General features: G+C 41.0%; 1 protein-coding gene and 1 long non-coding RNA gene across 2 annotated transcripts in view; one reads left to right on the top strand and one right to left on the bottom strand.

Annotated features, from left to right (window-relative positions):
• Window positions 1-19,062, bottom strand: part of LOC112582340 — a 30,936-nt gene extending 11,874 nt beyond the window's left edge. The window contains exon 1 of the long non-coding RNA XR_006548370.2: window positions 18,952-19,062. This is a non-coding gene — a long non-coding RNA (uncharacterized LOC112582340). The remainder of the gene's footprint in view (window positions 1-18,951) is intronic.
• ACTR3 (actin related protein 3) overlaps window positions 18,079-21,357 on the top strand; it is a 47,426-nt gene continuing 44,147 nt past the window's right edge. Inside the window, exon 1 of the mRNA XM_006047450.4 lies at window positions 18,079-18,367. Coding sequence (XP_006047512.1) covers window positions 18,324-18,367 — 44 coding nt within the window. The 5' untranslated portion in view covers window positions 18,079-18,323. The remainder of the gene's footprint in view (window positions 18,368-21,357) is intronic.

Consider the following 21,357-nt stretch of genomic DNA (forward strand, 5'->3'; position numbering starts at 1 on the left):
ATGGGCACCCTTTATAAACTTAATTCCACCCCCTGCCTCCCACAGACAGACACACTTTGCTTCCCACATCAAACAGGTCATCTAGTGCTGATGACTACATTTCTCAGAAACATCTCTGAACATCTGCTTCTGCTACAGTGCAGGTACGTGCCATATCTTAATTTGTTCTATCACAATGGTCTCCTATTGGGTCTCTCCATCTCCTGTTTTGATCTGCTCTTTTGCAACTTCGCACTGACAAAGTGCTCTCTTTCCAAAACACATTATTCTCTCTCCTGGTACCCTCTGATAGACCCCCCACTGTCCATACACAGTGGCTCTCAGACTTGGATGTACCCCATTATCATGTTAGGGAACTTCTTTTTCCAACAGATTCCTCTTGAACTAAAATTTCCAAAGTGGGGCCTTGGCAATCTGTATTTTTAACAAGCTCTTCAGATGCTATTTACTGTCAGCCTGGTTCCAGTCGAGGGACCAGGGTTTTGGAACTGCAAGATGAAGTCCAAACTTAGCACACAGTGATTCACATGGACTCTTCCCCCGTAAGTACCCCATATCATGGTCATGGTTGTAACCCACTTCTGAAACTCCCAGGGTTCTTCTAAAGCCTCTGTGTCACTGCATATCTATTCTTTCCAGAATTACCTTGCACTCCTTTTTCATCCTGGAAAGCATTCCCTAAGCCCTCTTTAAAGCTTTCCTTGATCTCTCAGCTGAGTGAGCTAAGGGTCTGCCTTTGTTTTAAAAGCCCTATGCAAATCTCTTCTCATAGTGTACTTTAATTTTCACTTGTCTGTTTCTCTTACTGTACTTTGACTCCTTCAGGGGTGGGACTGCAAATTACTCATCTCTTTAATCTTAAGAGTCCAGCCTTGTTCCTGATTCATAACAGGGACATAACAAATAAATGAACAAATAGACTAATGAATTAGCAGAATTCTGGTTACACTATGGTAGAAATTGGCTGTGTATAGATCATTACTCTTTATGAACTGAATAATTATATATCTTTCAACAGAATACTATTAAGCAAAGCTAGCAGAAGCTCATCAGCATTTGAGATAAAATGGAAATAAACAAATGCTACTACAAAAAATATGATTGCTCTCCATGTGCAGGATTGAGGGAATCATTAAACATTTAGATTAATGTATTGTTTGGCAGATGTCCAATGTTTTTTATTTTTCATTTGCCTTTGTGTTCATATATGGGCTGGTAATATAAATACTGGAGAAGAAAAAGGGCAACCCACTCCAGTATTCTTGCTTGGAGAATCCCATGGGCAGAGGAGCCTGGTGGGCTACAGTCCATGGGATCATAAAGAGTTGGACATGACTGAGAGTAAACTAATATAAACACAAACATGCAATTCATCTCTTCCTTTTTTTCGCAAAGTCAAAAATATTTTTCAGTGTATTTCTATTTTTTCGGCTTTTAGTTGGTAGTATTTTTGTTTCAATGAACATAGCATGAACCCCCAACTACTAAGCAAGACACTGACACTCAGTATCAGTTTATAATTCAATGTAAATGCAATTTTTAATGGACTTCATTTGTTTTTTCTTGCCTTACATTCATTCTCTGGGTAATAAATGCATATTTTTCCCTTTGTGACTACTCCTCCTCCACTTTCTGTACACATGGTTCTTTTTGGTGAGACTGGTTGGGGACGGGGAACATGTGACCCAGGCTTGGCTAGTTGGAGTCACAGTGAAGAGCTTAGGGAAGATGCCTGGTCCAAGGCAGCCAAGGAGAGTTAGTCCTAGTTCCTTTGCCAAGACTATTGGAAAAGATGTACTCCCTGCACTGGGACTGATACACTGTTAGAACATAAGCCATTTTTGCCACTGTGTGAGTAAAGCTGCCTAAGAATGAAGCCAACATGATAACAAGCAAAGCCAAAAGAGAAAGAGAGGCAATTTCTGATGATACTTTTGAACCTTTGCATCCAGCTGTGACTAAATCGTTTACTGCTTGAGATTTATTCTTAGTTGAGCTCTACTCACTCTAAAGAAAAAAAAATCCTTTTTATTCTTAAACTGGCTTGAGTTTGAGTTCTCTCATTTACTATCATATGTGTCTTGATTATAAGACACTATATCTGATTTTATAGTATCACTGAACTTATTATACAAGAATTGTGTGGATTTTCAATAAAGCTCTTCTCTTCTATGAATCCCTAGAGATATACTTAAGTAGAAGTAATCTACCAGTTTGTTGTCAGATCTTAGATAAATCATTTAATCCTCTGTACTTCAGCTTCCTCATTTGCTAAACTGGGGAATTATACAAAGTCCCTTCTGCAAAATTATTATTCTACGGAAAAAACACTGACACAATGTTAGAGCAACTGACTGCTATTGAGGATCATAATTCTCCAACCATAAATGCTGCCATGGCATACAGTAAGTGTCAGGGGCTGGAGGAGGAGAGGGTAGAGAAAGAAGGAGAAGAAAGTCCCATAAACTTCATTTTGGATAAACTCCAAACAGTCAAATAATTCATTATTTATCACAGTATCATTATTAGCTTCTTCTGTAATTGGGAGATGAGTTCCAGAAATGTGAGAACTGTCACAGGTTGTCAGATTTACCAAAGGATGAAAATAGATGTGTCAGGGAAAAAATGCATTCATAATTCAGTTTCTTCTCATCAAACTGGAACCAAATGCCCAGTTTTGGATTGAGAGAAGCCTAAACATATTTCAAATATGTGTTTCGAAGAGATGGCAATGCCTGAGACAAACGTAGAAAAAAAGCAATGACTATTTAAAAACCTGGGCTGCTCTAAAACCAGAAGCAGTTTTAATAAAAACCAACATAATACATTAAACTAAATGTAATGACACAGTGGGTTACATAGCAACTTCAAAGAACTCAGAATGTACTTCTTTTTATCTTTCACTTAAGAAATAATCAAGGTTCCATTTCCTGAGACATTTTTTTTCTCATGCGCATGTGTTTACATGACTTCCTATTCATCCACACCTAACAAAAATCAATGCAACCTACGATGTGTCTGTGTTTTCTCTCTCAAATTTGTATTTTTAGTTTTAGGTGTTAATACGTAGTGATCTGCTCCTAAGATACATAGAACTTGCTCAGGCTGAATTACCCTAAAAGTTTTCTATGACTATGTTTTGATATTTGCATTGGATTTCCAAGTTGGGTAACTCAGCAATTTTGCTCCTGCCTTATTAGATTTTTCTTAAATTACAAAAATTAATGTATATTCATTGTAATTAGACAGAAAATAAAGAGTTATATCAAAAGTTACAACGAAAAATTTAATCATCCTTCAATCTCATCTGCTAGGTCTCCATTGCTTCATGTGCAACTTTCTATACAGTTCCTGTTTATACCACATATGAACACAGACATACACAGGGCTCATCCTTCCTTCCTTTCTCCCTCCCTTAATCCTCCCTTTTCCCCCCCCAGTTTTCCAAATGTTGGATCCCACTACAAATCAATGGTCACAAACTAGCGGCTCACAGTCAGGGAAAATATTTTGTTGGCAAAAGATTAGGGAAATTTAACACGAACAATCTGGACACCCATTCCTCTGTGCTGATGATGTTATCGACGTTGCGCAGGCTTTCTAATTTAACTTGGTCCTTTCCAGTCTCTATTATTCACGCCTCTACTAATCCACCTTTTTACATTCTGGCCTATCACCTGTAAGCATTTGAATTTATATCCTCCTGGTATTACTTACCAACTTGCTTTTTGCATTTAACATTATGTCATGATATTATCGATTAGAATTACATGCAGTTGCCTATAACTGAAAATGCCAAATGATAGTGGCTTAAATCCTACAGTTTCTCTTTTTCACATGTAAAATAAGTCTGGAAGTGTGTGGGCCACAGCCTAGATGGCACTTCAGAGTCATAAGTGACCTGAGCTCCTCCTATTTTTCCTTTCCACCTTCCTTGGGACCTGGCTTCTAGTCTCAAGCTCAGTTTATCATCCCTACTGGCTAAGAACTCTAGTCACTCAATCTCGATCTGTGTTACAGGCAGTAGAAAACAGGAGGGCAAAACACAGCATGGTGCTTCTCCTGAATCAGCCTTCTTTAAAGGCATTTTCCGGAAGTCCTGCTCAAATACTTTCACTTAGATCTCATGAGCCATAACTTTGCCACACAGCCACACCTAGCTATACAGGAGGTGGAGAAATGTCCTTGACTGGGAACACAAGCACCAGAATAAGATCCGGGTACTGCTATTAAGGAGAAAACAAAAATATCAACCTCTGCTCCATATCCCTGCAGGTTAGTACAGACATATGGCCAAGACTGTCAGGGTCCCTCAAGATCCAGATGCCTCTTCTTTTAAGTTAAAAGAAGTTTCAGCTTTAACCTGGTCACACAGGTACTTGAAATGAAGGCTATATTTCTAACTCTTCAAAATTTTAAATAATACTTCATGATCATAACCTTCTCTTCCTCCATCATCAGAGCTTTTTTTTAGGATTCACCAAATGGGATTCCTAAGACTACCTTAAGCAAAGTTTAAGTTGGTTTTTTTTTTCAGCTTATTTTGAATTGGAGGATAATTGCTTTACAATGTTGTATTGGTTTCTGCCATACAAAAATATGAATCAGCCATAAGGATATTTATATCCCCTCCCACTTGAACATCCCTCCCACCTCCTATTCCATCCCACTCCTCTAGGTTGTCACAGAGCACTGGGTTGAGCTCCCTGTGTCATACTGGAAATTAAAGTTTTAACAGATACTGGTGGTTCACTTTGCAGGAGGCTATGGCAATTCACTTTTTTTTTTTTTTTTTTTTTTTTTTTTTAATTTTATTTTATTTTTAAACTTTACATAACTGTATTAGATTTGCCAAATATCAAAATGAATCCGCCACAGGTATACATGTGTTCCCCATCCTGAACCCTCCTCCCTCCTCCCTCCCCATTCCATCCCTCTGGGTCGTCCCAGTGCACCAGCCCCAAGCATCCAGTATCGTGCATCGAACCTGGACTGGCAACTCATTTCATACATGATATTTACATGTTTCAATGCCATTCTCCCAAATCTTCCCACCCTCTCCCTCTCCCACAGAGTCCATAAGACTGTTCTATACATCAGTGTCTCTTTTGCTGTCTCGTACACAGGGTTATTGTTACCATCTTTCTAAATTCCATATATATGTGTTAGTATACTGTATTGGTGTTTTTCTTTCTGGCTTACTTCACTCTGTATAATAGGCTCCAGTTTCATCCACCTCATTAGAACTGATTCAAATGTATTCTTTTTAATGGCTGAATAATACTCCATTGTGTATATGTACCACAGCTTTCTTATCCATTCATCTGCTGATGGACATCTAGGTTGCTTCCATGTCCTGGCTATTATAAACAGTGCTGCGATGAACATTGGGGTACTCGTGTCTCTTTCCCTTCTGGTTTTCTCAGTGTGTATGCCCAGCAGTGGGATTGCTGGATCATAAGGCATGTCTATTTCCAGTTTTTTAAGGAATCTCCACACTGTTCTCCATAGTGGCTGCACTAGTTTGCATTCCCACCAACAGTGTAAGAGGGTTCCCTTTTCTCCACACCCTCTCCAGCATTTATTACTTGTAGACTTTTGGATTGCAGCCATTCTGACTGGCGTGAAATGGTACCTCATAGTGGTTTTGATTTGCATTTCTCTGATAATGAGTGATGTTGAGCATCTTTTCATGTGTTTGTTAGCCATCTTTATGTCTTCTTTGGAGAAATGTCTATTTAGTTCTTTGGCCCATTTTTTGATTGGGTCATTTATTTTTCTGGAGTTGAGCTGTAGGAGTTGCTTGTATATTCTCGAGATTAGTTGAACAACACGCTGCTGAATAACCAACAAATCACAGAAGAAATCAAAAAAGAAATCAAAATTTGCATAGAAACGAATGAAAATGAAAACACAACAACCCAAAACCTGTGGGACACGGTAAAAGCAGTCCTAAGGGGAAAGTTCATAGCAATACAGGCACACCTCAAGAAACAAGAAAAAAGTCAAATAAACAACCTAACTCTACACCTAAAGCAACTAGAAAAGGAAGAAATGAAGAACCCCAGGGTTAGTAGAAGGAAAGAAATCTTAAAAATTAGAGCAGAAATAAATGCAAAAGAAACAAAAGAGACCATAGCAAAAATCAACAAAACCAAAAGCTGGTTCTTTGAAAGGATAAATAAAATTGACAAACCATTAGCCAGACTCATCAAGAAACAAAGGGAGAAAAATCAAATCAATAAAATTAGAAATGAAAATGGAGAGATCACAACAGACAACACAGAAATACAAAGGATCATAAGAGACTACTATCAACAATTATATGCCAATAAAATGGACAACGTGGAAGAAATGGACAAATTCTTAGAAAAGTACAACTTTCCAAAACTCGATCAGGAAGAAATAGAAAATCTTAACAGACCCATCACAAGCACGGAAATTGAAACTGTAATCAAAAATCTTCCAGCAAACAAAAGCCCAGGTCCAGACGGCTTCACAGCTGAATTCTACCAAAAATTTAGAGAAGAGCTAACACCTATCCTGCTCAAACTCTTCCAGAAAATTGCAGAGGATGGTAAACTTCCAAACTCATTCTATGAGGCCACCATCACCCTAATACCAAAACCTGACAAAGATCCCACAAAAAAAGAAAACTACAGGCCAATATCACTGATGAACATAGATGCAAAAATCCTTAACAAAATTCTAGCAATCAGAATCCAACAACACATTAAAAAGATCATACACCATGACCAAGTGGGCTTTATCCCAGGGATGCAAGGATTCTTCAATATCCGCAAATCAATCAATGTAATACACCACATTAACAAATTGAAAAATAAAAACCATATGATTATCTCAATAGATGCAGAGAAAGCCTTTGACAAAATTCAACATCCATTTATGATCAAAACTCTCCAGAAAGCAGGAATAGAAGGAACCTACCTCAACATAATCAAAGCTATATATGACAAACCCACAGCAAACATTATCCTCAATGGTGAAAAATTGAAAGCATTTCCTCTAAAGTCAGGAACAAGACAAGGGTGCCCACTTTCACCATTACTATTCAACATAGTTTTGGAAGTTTTGGCCACAGCAATCAGAGCAGAAAAAGAAATAAAAGGAATCCAAATTGGAAAAGAAGAAGTAAAGCTCTCACTGTTTGCAGATGACATGATCCTCTACATAGAAAACCCTAAAGACTCCACCAGAAAATTACTAGAACTAATCAATGACTATAGTAAAGTTGCAGGATATAAAATCAACACACAGAAATCCCTTGCATTCCTATACACTAATAATGAGAAAACAGAAAGAGAAATTAAGGAAACAATTCCATTCACCATTGCAACGGAAAGAATAAAATACTTAGGAATATATCTACCTAAAGAATCTAAAGACCTATATATAGAAAACTATAAAACACTGGTGAAAGAAATCAAAGAGGACACTAACAGATGGAGAAATATACCATGTTCATGGATTGGAAGAATCAATGTAGTGAAAATGAGTATACTACCCAAAGCAATCTATAGATTCAATGCAATCCCTATCAAGCTACCAACAGCATTCTTCACAGAGCTAGAACAAATAATTTCACAATTTGTATGGAAAAACAAAAAACCTCGAATAGCCAAAGCGATCTTGAGAAAGAAGAATGGAACTGGAGGAATCAACCTACCTGACTTCAGGCTCTACTACAAAGCCACAGTTATCAAGACAGTATGGTACTGGCACAAAGACAGAAATATAGATCAATGGAACAAATAGAAAGCCCAGAGATAAATCCACGCACATATGGACACCTTATCTTCGACAAAGGAGGCAAGAATATACAATGGATTAAAGACAATCTCTTTAACAAGTGGTGCTGGGAACTCTGGTCAACCACTTGTAAAAGAATGAAACTAGAACACTTTCTAACACCATACACAAAAATAAACTCAAAATGGATTAAAGATCTAAACGTAAGACCAGAAACTATAAAACTCCTAGAGGAGAACATAGGCAAAACACTCTCTGACATACATCACAGCAGGATCCTCTATGACCCACCTCCCAGAATATTGGAAATAAAAGCAAAAATAAACAAATGGGACCTAATTAACCTTAAAAGCTTCTGCACATCAAAGGAAACTATTAGCAAGGTGAAAAGACAGCCTTCAGAATGGGAGAAGATAATAGCAAATGAAGCAACTGGCAATTCACTTTTAAGAACTGACACAATGTTAGAGCAACTGACATACACTGTTCAATACATGTCCATTTTCTATATATTCTCAGCACTGGATTTTTTTTTTTCTTTTTAAATGTTGTGAATCATGGGTGAAAAATGGTATCTGTCATTGTTTGATTTGTGGTTCCCGTACTGTCAGCAATGAAAAGCCTCTTTGTCTATGTTAATTGTCCATTTAAATTTCTTCTGCAGGGAGTTTGTGTTAAAACCCTTTGCCAATGTTTCTGTTGGATTATTTGCCTTGTTCTTACCATTTTGACTTTGTCATACATGATATAAATATTTTTCTAATCCCATAATTTCTAAAAAAAATCTTTAGCCACTGGAAATTTATGTAACCAAATCTTTCCATGAATGGTGATGGATTTCTACTTTTACTTAAGAAAACATCTCTTCCACTTTCAGATTATTTTCCTAAAATTTCTTCTGATTTTCTGATATACTTATATTTTTATCTTTATTATCCAACTCATCCAGTCAACTATTTGTTGACCACTTATTATATGCCAGGTCCTCTTCAAATTCCACTGGGGATATTTTCCTAGTTGGTAAAATGGACAATAATGCAATGAACTGATATAAAACATGAGGAATTTCACCATAGAATTAAAACATGGTGATGTGGTAGGGTGAGGCGGGCCATTTCAGATTGAGTGACCAAGAAAACCTTCTAAGAGGAGATAAGATAAAACTGATTCAGGAATAACTACTGATTAGGGGAGAAGATGCAGGTGGGAATGGCCTTGGGATGTGTGAAGAGCTGGAAGGCTGATGTGGCCAATGGCTCAAGGAGAGGAAAAAAATTTGAGACGGAGGCAGGAACCAGAACATGGTGGGTTTAGCAGACCAAAGAGGAGTAAAGATTTTATTCTACATTGAGGATTTATAGTTTATATGGACTTTTTTTTTTTATATGTAATATGGTATGTGTCTAGGGGGTGTCTAACTATGATTTACTTTCAAATGGAGAGTTCTATTTTAAATAAACTATTCATCATTTGCAGGTGGTGGTGGGAACTAGGGTGATATTCTACAGAATCTCACCCCATTTCAACACTGTACAGATAAGATTACTAAATAAAATATTTGTTCAATTGAAATTAAACATAGAATGAGTGTAATTTTTGTTTTGTGTTGTTTTGCTTTGTTTGTTTGTTTTTGTTGTTGTTTTGGATTTTGGCCATGCAATGTGGCATGCAGGATCTTAGTTCCCTGATCAGGGAATGAACCCATGCCCCCTACAGTGGAAGTGCTGAGTCCTAACCACTGGATAATCAGGAAAGTCCCCATGAGTATATAATGTTTTTATCTCAGGGATGTGCCTATTCAACAAATCTTTCTAGAACTACTTTTTAGAAACATGGTCAGAAGCAGTTTTTAAGTCATCTCGAGTTAATACAGTTCAGTCACTCAGTCAAGTCCGACTCTTTGTGATCCCATGGACTGCAGCACACCAGGCTTCCAAATCCATCAACAACTCCCGGAGTCTGCTCAAATTCATGTCCATTGAGTCGGTGATGCCATCCAACCATCCCATACTATGTCGTCACCTTCTCCTCCTGCCCTCAATCTTGCCCAGCTTCAGGGTCTTTTCCAATGAGTCAGTTTTTTGCATCAGGTGGCCAAAATATTGGAGCTTCAGCTTCAACATCAGTCCTTCCAATGAATATTCAGGATGGATTTCCTTTATGATTGACTGGTTTGATCTCCTTACAGTCCAAGGGACTCTCAAGAGTCTTCTCCAACACCAGAGGTCAAAAGCATCATCTTTGGTGTTCAGCTTTCTTTATGGCTCAGCCCACAAATCCATACATGACTACTGGAAAAACCACAGCTTTGACTAGATGGGCCCTTGTAAGCAAAGCAGTGTCTCTGCTTTTTAATATGTTGTCTAGGTTGGTCACAGCTTTTCTTCCAAGGTGCAAGCATCTATTAATTTCATGGCTGCAGTCACCATCTGCAGTGATTTTAGAGACAAAGAAAATAGTCTCTCACTATTTCCATTGTTTCCCCATCTACTTGCTATGAAGTGATGGGACCAGATGCCATGATCTTAGGTTTTTGAATGTTGGGTTTTAAGCCAGCTTTTTCACTCTCCTCTTTCACTTTCATCAAGAGGCTCTTTAGTTCCTCTTCGCTTTCTGCCATAAGAGCAGTGTCATCTGCATATCTGAGGTTATTGATATTTCTTCTGGAAATCTTGATTCCAGCTTGTGTTTCATCCAGCCTGGCATTTCACGTTATATTCTGTGTGTAAGTTAAATAAGCAGGGTGACAATATACAGCCTTGACGTACTCATTTCCCAACTCAGAACTAGTCCATTGTTCCATGTCCGGTTCTAACTGTTGCTTCTTGACCTGCATACAGAGTTCTCAGGAAGCAGGTAAGGCGGTATTTCCATCTCTTGAAGAATTTTTCAGTTTGTTGTGTATCACATAGTCAAAGGCTTTGGTGTAGACAATAAAGCAGAAGTAGATGTTTTTCTGGGATTCTCTTGCTTTTTCTATGATTCAACGGATGTTGGCATTTTGATCTCTGGTTCCTCTGCCTTTTCTAAAGCCAGCTTGAATATCTGGAAGTTCTCAGTTCACATACTGTTGAAGCATAGCTTGGAGGATTTTGAACGTTACTTTGCTAGTGTGTGAGATGAGTGCAATTGTGTCGTAGTTTAAACATTCTTTGGCATTGCCTTTCTTTGGAATTGGAATGAAAACTGACCTTTTCCAGTCCTGTGGCCACTGCTGTGTTTTTCAAATTTGCTGGCATATTGAGTCCAGCACTTTCACAGCAGCATCTTTTAGGACTTGAAATAGCTCAACTGGAATTCCATCACTTCCACTAGCTTTGTTTGTAGTGATGCTTCCTAAGGCCTATCTGACTTTGCATTCCAGGATGTCTGGGTCTAGGTGAGTGAGCATACCATTGTGGCTATCTGGATCATGAAGATCTTTTTTGGATAGCTCTTCTGTGTATTTTTGTCACCTTTTCTTAATATCTTCTGCTTCTGTTAGGTCCATACAGTTTCTGTCCTTTATTGAGCCCATCTTTGCATGAAATGTTCCCTTGGTATCTCTAATTTTCCTGAAGAGATCTCTAGTTTTTCCCATTCTAATGTTTTCTTCTGTTTCTTTGCACTGATCACTGAGGAAGGCTTTCTTACTTCCCCTTACTATTCTTGGGAACTCTGAATTCAGAAGGGTATATCTTTCCTTTTCTTCTTTGCCTTTTGCTTCTCTTCTTATCTCAGTTACTTGTAAGGCCTCCTCAAGACAACAATTTTGCCTTTTTACATTTCTTTTTCTTGATTATGGTTTTGATCACGACCTCCTGTAGAATGTCATGAGCCTCCGTCCATAGTTCCTCAGGCACTCTATCAATCTAATCCCTTGAATCCATTTGTCATTTCCACTGTATAATCATAAGGGATTTGATTTAGGTCATACCTCAACGGTCTAGTGGTTCTCCCCACTTTCTTCAATCTACGTCTGAATTTTGCAATAAGGTGTTCATGATCTGAGCCACATTCAGCTCTTGGTCTTGCTTTCGCTGACTGTATAGTGCTTCTCCATCTTTGGCTGCAAAGAATATAATCTATCTGATTTCAGTGTTGACCATCTGGTGATGTCCACATGTCAAGTCGTCCCTTGTGTTGTTGGAAGAGGGTGTTTGCTACAACCAGTGCATTCTCTTGGCAAAACTGTTAGCCTTTGCCCTGCTTCATTTTGTACTCTAAGGTCAAACTTGCCTGTTACTCCAGGTATCTCTTGGCTTTCTACTTTTGCATTCCAGTCCCCTATGTTGAAAAGGACATCTTTTTTTGGTGTTAGTTCTAGAAGGTCTTGTAGGTCTTCATAGAACTGTTCAGCTTCTTCAGCATTACTGGTTGGGGCATAGACTTGGATTACTGTGATATTGAATGGTTTGCCTTGGAAATGAAGAGAGATCATTCTGTCATTTTTGAGATTACATCCAAATACTGCATTTTGGACTCTTTTGTTGACTATGAGGGTTACTCCATTTCTTCTAAGGGATTCTTGCCCACAGCAGTAGACATAATGGTCATCTGAATTAAATTCACCCATTCCAGTCCATTTTAGTTCTCTGATTCCTAAAATATTGATGTTCACTCTTGCCATCTCCTGTTTGACCACTTCCAATTTGCCTTGATTCGGGGATCTAACATTCCAGATTCCTATGCAATATTGCTCTTTACAGCATCAGACTTTGCTTCTATCACCAGTCACATTCACAACTGGGTGTTGTTTTTGCTTTGGCTCCATCTCTTCATTCTTTCTGAAGTTATTTCTCCACTGATCTCCAGTAGCATATTGAGCACCTATTGACCTGGGGAGTTCATCTTTCAGTGTTGTATGTTTTTGCCTTTTTATACTGTTCATAGGGTTCTCAAAGCAAGATTACTTAAGTGTTTTGTCATTTTCTTCTCCAGTAGACCATGTTTTGTCAGAACTCTCCACCATGACCTGTCTTGGGTGGTCCTACAGAGCATGGCTCATAGTTTCATTAAGTTAGACAAGGCTGTGGTCCATGTGATCAGTTTGGTTAGTTTTCTGTGATTGTGGTTTTCATTCTGTTTGCCCTCTGATAAATAAGGATAAGAGGCTTATGGATGCTTCCCGATGGGAGAGACTGACTGTGGGGGAAACTAGGTCTTGTTTACTGGGCAGGGGCATGCTCAGTAAATTTTTAATCTAATTTTCTGTTGATTGGTGGGGCTGTGTTCTCTCTCTTTTGTTTGACCTGAGGCCAAACTGTTGACCCATGCCTCCACTGAGACTCCTGGACACTCACAGGCAAATCTGGCTTAGTCTCTTGTGGGTACACTGCTCCTTTCTCCTGGTGCACACTAGGTTTTATTCGTGCTCTCCAAGACTCCGTTTCCCCAGTCCTGTGGGAAGTTCTGTACTCAAATCCCACTGCCCTCCAAAGTCAAATTCCCTTTGTTTTCTCCTTCCCTTTGCCCGATCCCAGGTTATAAATTTGTTTTGGATCCTAGAACTTTCTTAATAGTGTGAGAATTTCTTTGGTATAATTGTTCTGCAGTTTGTGGGTTGTCTGCTTGGCAGCTCTATGGTGGGGCTAATGATGACCTCCTCCAATAGGGCTTATGCCACATGCTGCATGACACAGGTCTGCAGCAGCCAGAGCTCCTGTCCCCATGTCAGGCCACTGCTGACCTGTGCCTCCATGAGAGACATGCAAACACTCAAGGGCCAAGATTTGCCACCAATGAAGATATTTAAGGGAATGTGCAACAGGCTCTGAAGGCAAGTCTGAAGGAAACCTTCTAAAAATATTTTGCATGATGGTAGCGGCTGCCGTCTATGGGGTCACACAGAGTTGGACACGACTGAAGCGACTTAGCAGCAGCAGCAGCGTTAAAAGAGTAAGCAGACGGGCCCCAAGATCATTTCTGTGAAAAGAGGGACAAACTTTAAAACTTTACGTCTGTATAAGTAATAAGTAAAAGAGTCATTACTTTATAATTCAAGCATGTTCCTTTTGATCTTTTCATATAGTTGTTTTATAATCTGCAACATGCTTTTTAAAAATTTATGCTTTACAACAACTCTGTGAGTTACATATTCCTACCATTTTTTAAAGATGAAGAAACAGATTAATTTAAGAAGCTGACATTCAAGTCTCTTGATTCCAAGGTCAGTGCTCTCTCTACACACTAAGTTATTTAAAGTCACACGACTTGAGTAGGAGAAGCCACCGTTCATAGCTATCATCCTCTGTGACCACTGGGCTGCATGGACATCTTGACCATTTATCTAATCTGCCTTAATCAATGCTCTCTATAGATTTGATTGGTCTGACAACTTGCAAATAGTCACCTGTGCAACAAGTACCCAATTAAAAAAAAAAAAATATTGTTTCCCACTTTAAAATAATGGAAATGGAGTGCTGTGAAAGTCTTGGACATTTAAGATTCAGAGACATTTGCTAAATTGATGTTAAAGAACAGGAATGACCTAGGAAATCTCATGGTAATCTGTAACCAGTATAGCAGTCAAAATTAAACAATGCTTGTGGCATTATAACTTAAGAGTCCTGAAAAGGGGTCAGAACTGGGTTTTGATCTGGACTCTGTTTCTTAGTTTCTCTAAGATATTGGGAAAATCATTTAAACTCTCTGGGCTTCTGTATCACTTAGAGCTCTTAAATTTATGCAAGTAATGGAAACTGACTGCTGTTAACTTAGGCAAAAGGGGATTTATTGGAAGGATACTGTAAGATGGACAAATGCTTAAAAGGCTAGGAACTGGGTTTGGAAACTGACAAGAACAAAGCACCTAGCTGACCTGAACTAAAAGGAAAACCAGAGTACTAATAGGCAGCAATGAATTTAGGGCAGTCAAACAAATCCCACTCATCCACCACTGCTTTCCTCTTCATATCGATCAAGGATCATCCCCAAGAGGCCTTCTAGCTCTGACATCCTCTGCTTCTCAGTATTTGGAGAAGGGTAAGCAGGAAGAGGGGGGCATATGCAAACAGGGTGGTCAGAAATGCTTTGGCCGGATATGCCTCAGAAGGTTCTGCATAGCTGAAGAAGGCTGAGCCACCACAGCGGTACAGACGCTGACCAATGTGGCATGCAGCAAGCAGGAAGTGGAAAGGGTCTTAAGCAGGCAAAGCGTTTGGGTAGGTGAGTTATGAGGAACCTCCACAGACAGTTTTCACAAGTGCTGGAAACTGAAACACTTCTAACAAGTCACTCCCTTTACAGACGAGGGACAGGTCTTGACTCTGTGAAAGAGACTGCAGCAGGTCTCCTCATGTCTACGGAATGAGACACAGTAACTACCATGAACACAAAGCTCATATTTGAATGTAATACACCGGTATACATTAAACAGTCTCTTGAATCAAACATTGAAAATGGGTAGCCTGGGGGTCAGATATGGTCTTCAAAAAATTAGTTACCAACAGATAAAAATACAGGTATTTCCAACTTTTCTTGAAAAAAAAAAAAAAAAAGGGGAGGTTTTGGCAACAGAAGGCCTACAATCTTACATGGCAACAATTTTCTACTGTCTTCTGTGGGGTCTCCATGTTGCCACACCCTCCTCATTGCCCTCTTCACTTAATGAGGCTGCCTGCCTGGATCATGGAGCATTCTAGTTTCTGAACACTGATACAATTACTTTCATGACAACCCACCCAAGACCAGCATTTTGGACAGCCATTTTGAGGATCTACTGCTACGGGCTTCCCTGAGCAGAACTTCCCTGAGTTCAAGTTCCAAATCTCTATTCTTGAGACCCCTTTGGTAAGATCTCGTTAGTCCAGACATACTACCTGTCATACTGGAAACAATCATTTGCTGTACCCCAACCAAACCACATCTCCGTCTTCTGTCAGGGCCAATCTTCGGGCATCTGCTCTCCCCCAAAACCTTAAATACTTGATGGTGGAAAAGGCAGCAAAGAGTCCTCATATACCATCTTCTATGTATAGTGAAAAAACAGAAGGCACCTGAACAAAGAACCACTTCTGTTTGACTTCTTGAAAGACAAATCTTTGAGGAAAGCGGCCCCTGAGATTTATTTATTTGTTTGTTTATTTCATACGAGTAGCTGTGGATGTACTGGGCACCAGTGGATGGTAATGATGATGACACCCCTTAGTAAGTCTCCTTTGTACACATCTAATCCCATCTGGATGCTACTCCTCATATTTTCTCTCTCTTAATGCCAACATCATATATGCTATATAAGCATTCACTTCACTCTTAACCTTGTAGAATCCATTCCTTACAAAGCAGGCAAACCATTTCCTTAAATCTCTGATGGATTCCAAGTTGCTTTTAGGCTAAACTTTAAGATGCTTTAAGAAGTCTACAAATCCTCGCATGATTCGATTCCTCCTTATCTCAGGCTTTACCTCCCATTCTGTCTTCTTCCCTGGCTCACTTCACTTTGAACACTTGGAACTTCTTTAAACTTGTGGAAGAAAAAAGGCTCATTCTCACCTCAGGGCCTGGACTCTTCTCACTTCCTGGAAGGCTCTCCCCTTCTTCCTCACTCTCCTCCCTATCTATCATCTTCCGGCCCTCAGTTTTTAAATGTTTCCCTGATAGCTCAGTTGGTAAAGAACTCGCCTGCAATGCAGGAGACCCCATGTTCATTCCTGGGTCAGGAAGATCCACTGGAGAAGGGATAGGCTACCCACTCCAGTATTCTTGGGCTTCGCTTCTGGCTCAGCTGGTATAAGCATCCGCCTGCAACGCAGGAGACCTGGGTTCACTCCCTGGGTTGGGAAGATACCCTGGAGAAGGGAAAGGCTATCCCCTCCAGTATCCTGGTCTAGAAAATTCCATGAACTGTATAGTCCATGGGGTCACAAAGAGTCGGACATAATTGAGCGACTTTCACTTTTGTCAGAGAAGCCTCTCCTACCTTTTGGTTCCCTCCCATTCACTCACCCCTCCTCCCCATTTCTCAGAGCCCTCTGCTTTATAATTTCTATTGCTCTTAATACAGTTTGTATGTTTCTCCACTAAACTGTAAACTCTGCAGCGCAGAGAACTTGTTCATTTTGTGTCTACTTAATATTAACGGTCAGCATAGTCCCTGCCTTAATAGAATGGGTGAGCAATTCTTATTTGCCAAATGAATGAAAAGCTTAAATTACATTGCCCAGCCTGGTCTAACACCACTCTATGTTATCTTCTGGAGTAATGAGACATCCTTTCTTAGGAAAAATATTTTTATTTCAGTCACCTATAAGTGAATCCACATGGTTTATCAGAAGAAAAACCAGAAGAGAAAAAAGCTATTAACATTATAGGTTTCCTAGGTGGGGGGAGGTCCCAGACCAACACCTAGGAACTGGGTAGAAATGCAAATTACCAGGCCCCACTCCAGACCAAGTAATCAGAGAACTCAGGGGATGTGGTTCAGCATTCTGTACTGTAACAAGCCTTCCACGGAATTCTGATGCACACTTTGAGAAGTTTAAATGCCATTTCTAGGCTTTCTAGTTTTTAATTTTTTTTAATTAAAAATTTTGGTCCTTAATCTGTGGTTTCATCCTGCAAGTAGAATAGTACAATCTAAAACTACCCCGGAGAGTACTTTTTTCTCTTCATTCAAAGCCACCAAAAGCTTATTTGTGTAAGGTGTTTACCTGTACATTCCTGTGAGGTGTGCCTTCCTAGTGGGCACAGGCCTGCCCTCCGGGTGGCCTACAATCTAACCCTTGTGGTAACACTTGTAATGTGCCCCGTTGTAACAACGCACAAGTGTAACTGAAGAAAAAACAACAACAAAAAACCAATACCAAGGCAGAGGAGCCACGGCGCAAGCCTTTGTTCCTCTCTCAGCCAACAGCTCACCCTCCGTCAGATATAGCTCTTTTCCAACCAGAAAAGGAGCCGCTCAAGATATAAAAACGGATGGGTGCCGCTGACAAGGTTTTCAATTAGGCCGTTTTCCCCGGAGCACCGGAGGATAGTTGTGGCTGTGGAATGCGATTCCAACGCTTCCTCAACCTAGCACAGAAGTAATTGCAACGAAAAACCCCTTCCAGTTTCAGAAGGAGAACTGGAGGCTGGGGCAGACCTAGCCGCCCCTACCTGGAGAACACCCGAAGTGGACCACCTCACCTTCGGAATGGGAGCGGCAGCCGGCGGCGCTCCTCACTGCGCATGCTCTCTCGCCCCGCCCGCTCGGAGCCGGAAGGGGGAGCGCTCGAGGCCTAGGCCTGGCCTGGCCGGGGCGTCGGCACCGGCGGCCATCTTGGCTTCCCGGGGAAAGGCGGTGTGAGGGGAAGAAGTTGTAGGGTGGGGGCAGGAGTGGGGAGGAGGGGAGAGGGGGAGGAGGCCGCGGCGGGGCAGGGCGGGGACTGCCTGCCTGCCCGGGTTGCGGAAGTGGTAGCCGCTGACCGAGACTGCTTCTCTCTCGCTACTGCTTCGGCTTCCCGGCTCCCCCCCAGACGGAGAGGGTGGCCCGGCCGTGGATGATCAGATAGCTTCTACCTCCCGCCGCCCATCCCTGGCCCCAACCGGCACGGAGCAGACGGCGGCAGCAGCAGCAGCAGGCGAGGACGAAGATGGCGGGACGGCTGCCGGCCTGTGTGGTGGACTGTGGCACGGGGTAAGGGGGCTGATGGGCGGGGGTGGGGAAACTGAGGCGGAGGCAGGAAAATGGCGGGGCCAGGAGGAGGCCGGGAGATGAATGGAGCGGCAAGGTGCTGCCGCCGGCCGTGTCAGCCCGTGCCGCGCCGGGTGGCGAGGGGTGGGGCCCGCAGTCAGGGCCTCCCTCATCCCCTGCGCTTCACCCTCTGGGAGCCGGGCGGCGGCGCGCGGCCCAGAAACCCCCCCGGGAGCGGCTTCCTCCGCGCGACCCCTCCCGGCCCTTCCCCCACCGCGGTGGGCAGCGCCGCCCGAGGGGCTGCGGGGACGGTCGCCTCCCCGGGGCCCGCGGTCGCGTGGGGGTGGTCGTCGAGCCCCGCGCAGCCGACCCTCCTTTGCCCCGTGCCCCTTCCTGCCCGTAGGTTTGGAGGCCGAGGGGAATGGAGCGCGGGCACTGGCCGGGCAAAGGAGCGAGAAAAGAGAAGCGCTCCTTTAGGTTTTGCAAGATCGCTGTGACAACATTCTACCCGGGGTGTGGGTGGGGAAAGGGAAGAATCGGACCCTGAAAATGGGAACCTAGATGGGGGCTTTCATTGGACCACCCACCTCCTCTTCCTTTTCGACTCCCGGTCTTTTCCATCTCCCACTACGTTCCTACCGGCCAAACAAGTCACATTTTAATTTGAGAGAAAGATGTCATGTGTTACTTCTCTTGCCTCAAAAAAGTCCCCCAGTGAGCAAGCGCGCTGCAACTTCCTTAGTTTTGTCAAAGCCGCTTCCTGCTTTCAGTCTTTTATACCCTTATAAGGTAGTTTTTCGTTTCCAACCTGAACACATCTTATTAGAACTTTCAAAATCAAGCAGTTTTCAAATAGGCTGAGATACTGGTACTAGGTATGAATTTCTGTGAACGTAAAAAGTATATTTGCGTTGCATGGAGAGGGAGGAGGGGAAGCACCCAGGAAAATTAAGTTGTATAGGTTCATTCTGTGACCATGTCTTAAGGAGAAAAGGAAGGTAATAGAGTTGTAAAGGAAGGTACTTGCTTTTCAAGGAGTTGTTTATTATAGATCTGCAGTGTAGTTTACTAAAGTATATAACGGTGTGGAAGTGGTCGTTCCTTTTGTATTAATAGGCGTTTATAGCACACTTTATACTAACGTAGAAAATATTGCCTGTGTTTTAATGCAGAGTGACTGCTTTATGTTTCACTATTGGAAGTGTTTTCTTTTGTGCTTGTGAATACTGTCTGATACATGATTACTTCTCCAATTCCCCCAGTTTTGGAGGGGGTTATGAGAAGTAGATTGTCAGCCTTTCCCTTCCCTTTTTACTCTTTAGCAAACTATTGTTACTTAAAGGATGGTATACTCCTCACTTAATTTGTTCTGTGTGAACTTTCTCTATAATCCTCATGATCATACCTTTATGAAAGTGTGGCAGTTTGTAAAATCCCAGCCGTGCAGAAGGAAATAAGCGATTTATTAATATAATAATAAACCAGTGTCGTTTAGCCATGAAACTTCTATGTTGCTTTTTGATGGACGGCTGATTAAAGTTATTTTTCTTAATCCAGTTTTATTTCCTTAAACCAGTGTTTTTTTTTCCGCCTTCCTTCTTAGTCCAGTTGGTGAGTAGTTTTATGTTTAGGGTCAGTTTTAAAATTAGATTTGGCAGCTTGACTGAGAAAGAATTTTCAAGTATGTTTTGTTACAGTGAAAAATATTGCTACATAGTTAATATTCTATGCTTTAGTAATTATTGCCTTGTCAGTAAAATTAGTGTAGATAATTGTTGCCCTAATGGTAATATCTTAAGGTGTTAACTTTTTCTCATTTAATTTTTTCCCTTTTGAAATACAGTCTTGGTTATGTTTGAATTAGTATGCTGGCTTTCTCTTTGAGGTTGACTGTCTTTAAGTGCCTTTCTGATAGGGCAGCCTTGAATTTAAAACACAGACTGAGTGACCAGGAGGTGTGGGGGAGAGGGGTTCAATCTGTACTTAGGATGCTGCCCATGCTTAGTGGTTGAGTTGTATCCGACTCCTTGTGGCCGGTGGACTGTAGCCTGCCAGGATCCTCTGTCCATGGAATTTTCCAGGCAAGAATTCTGGAGTGAGTTGCCGTTTTCTACTCCAGGGGATTTTCCCCACCCAGGGATCGAACCTGTGTCTCCTGCATTGGCAGATAGATTTTTTACCACTGAGCCACCTGGGAAGCCCCTTATACTTAGGATATTTTTGCTTTAATGATCAGTTATTGATTATATTACTACATTAGTTTTATCTCATAGGGAGAGGTTGTTATCTGGACAGTCATGATTTAAATGAAACTGATCTAAGAGTTCTTCTTTCTTTTACCACCTGTCACAGTCTGAAATTCCACCTTTAGAGATCCATTTATTTGTTTATTTTTAATTTGATTGCCCATGCGAAATGTGAGATCTTAGTTCCCTGAGCAGGGATTGAACTCTTGCTCCCTGCATTGGAAACTGAGTGTTAACCACCAGGGAAGTTCCAGATATACACTTATTGTGGTTTTCAGAAGGCATTTTGGTCTTTCTTGTTGCCTATTAATACAAATCCTGGAAAGTTACACCTTCAACTTTAATAGCGTATAGAAGATAGCTCATTGAAATTGGACCTTTGATAAACATCTGTAAATAAGCCCTTAATAGAGAGTTTTATGTTCCAGAGTACTGTAGTTTTCCAGATGCAAATTATGCACCTACAATGTGTGTGTTCTTTTGTACTTTAGAGAATGCATTCATCAACCACAATTACCATTTACATAAGTGAAAAATTATAATGAGTTCAGATACTCATTCCATTTCATTATGTAAGATAAGCAAAAGGTGATAAAAAGAATGGCTGTCTATGAAATTTGGTGGGCTTAGGTAAGAAAAGCTGTAAAAGTTAGGAAACAATGACGTTTAATCCCTAAATTTAGAGATCCTCCAGTGATCCTTTATTTCAGCACAAGATAAAGAATCACCTAAGCACAGATCATAAAA

Source organism: Bubalus bubalis, chromosome 2, assembly GCF_019923935.1.
Source record: "Bubalus bubalis isolate 160015118507 breed Murrah chromosome 2, NDDB_SH_1, whole genome shotgun sequence".
Taxonomy (NCBI): domain Eukaryota; kingdom Metazoa; phylum Chordata; class Mammalia; order Artiodactyla; family Bovidae; genus Bubalus; species Bubalus bubalis.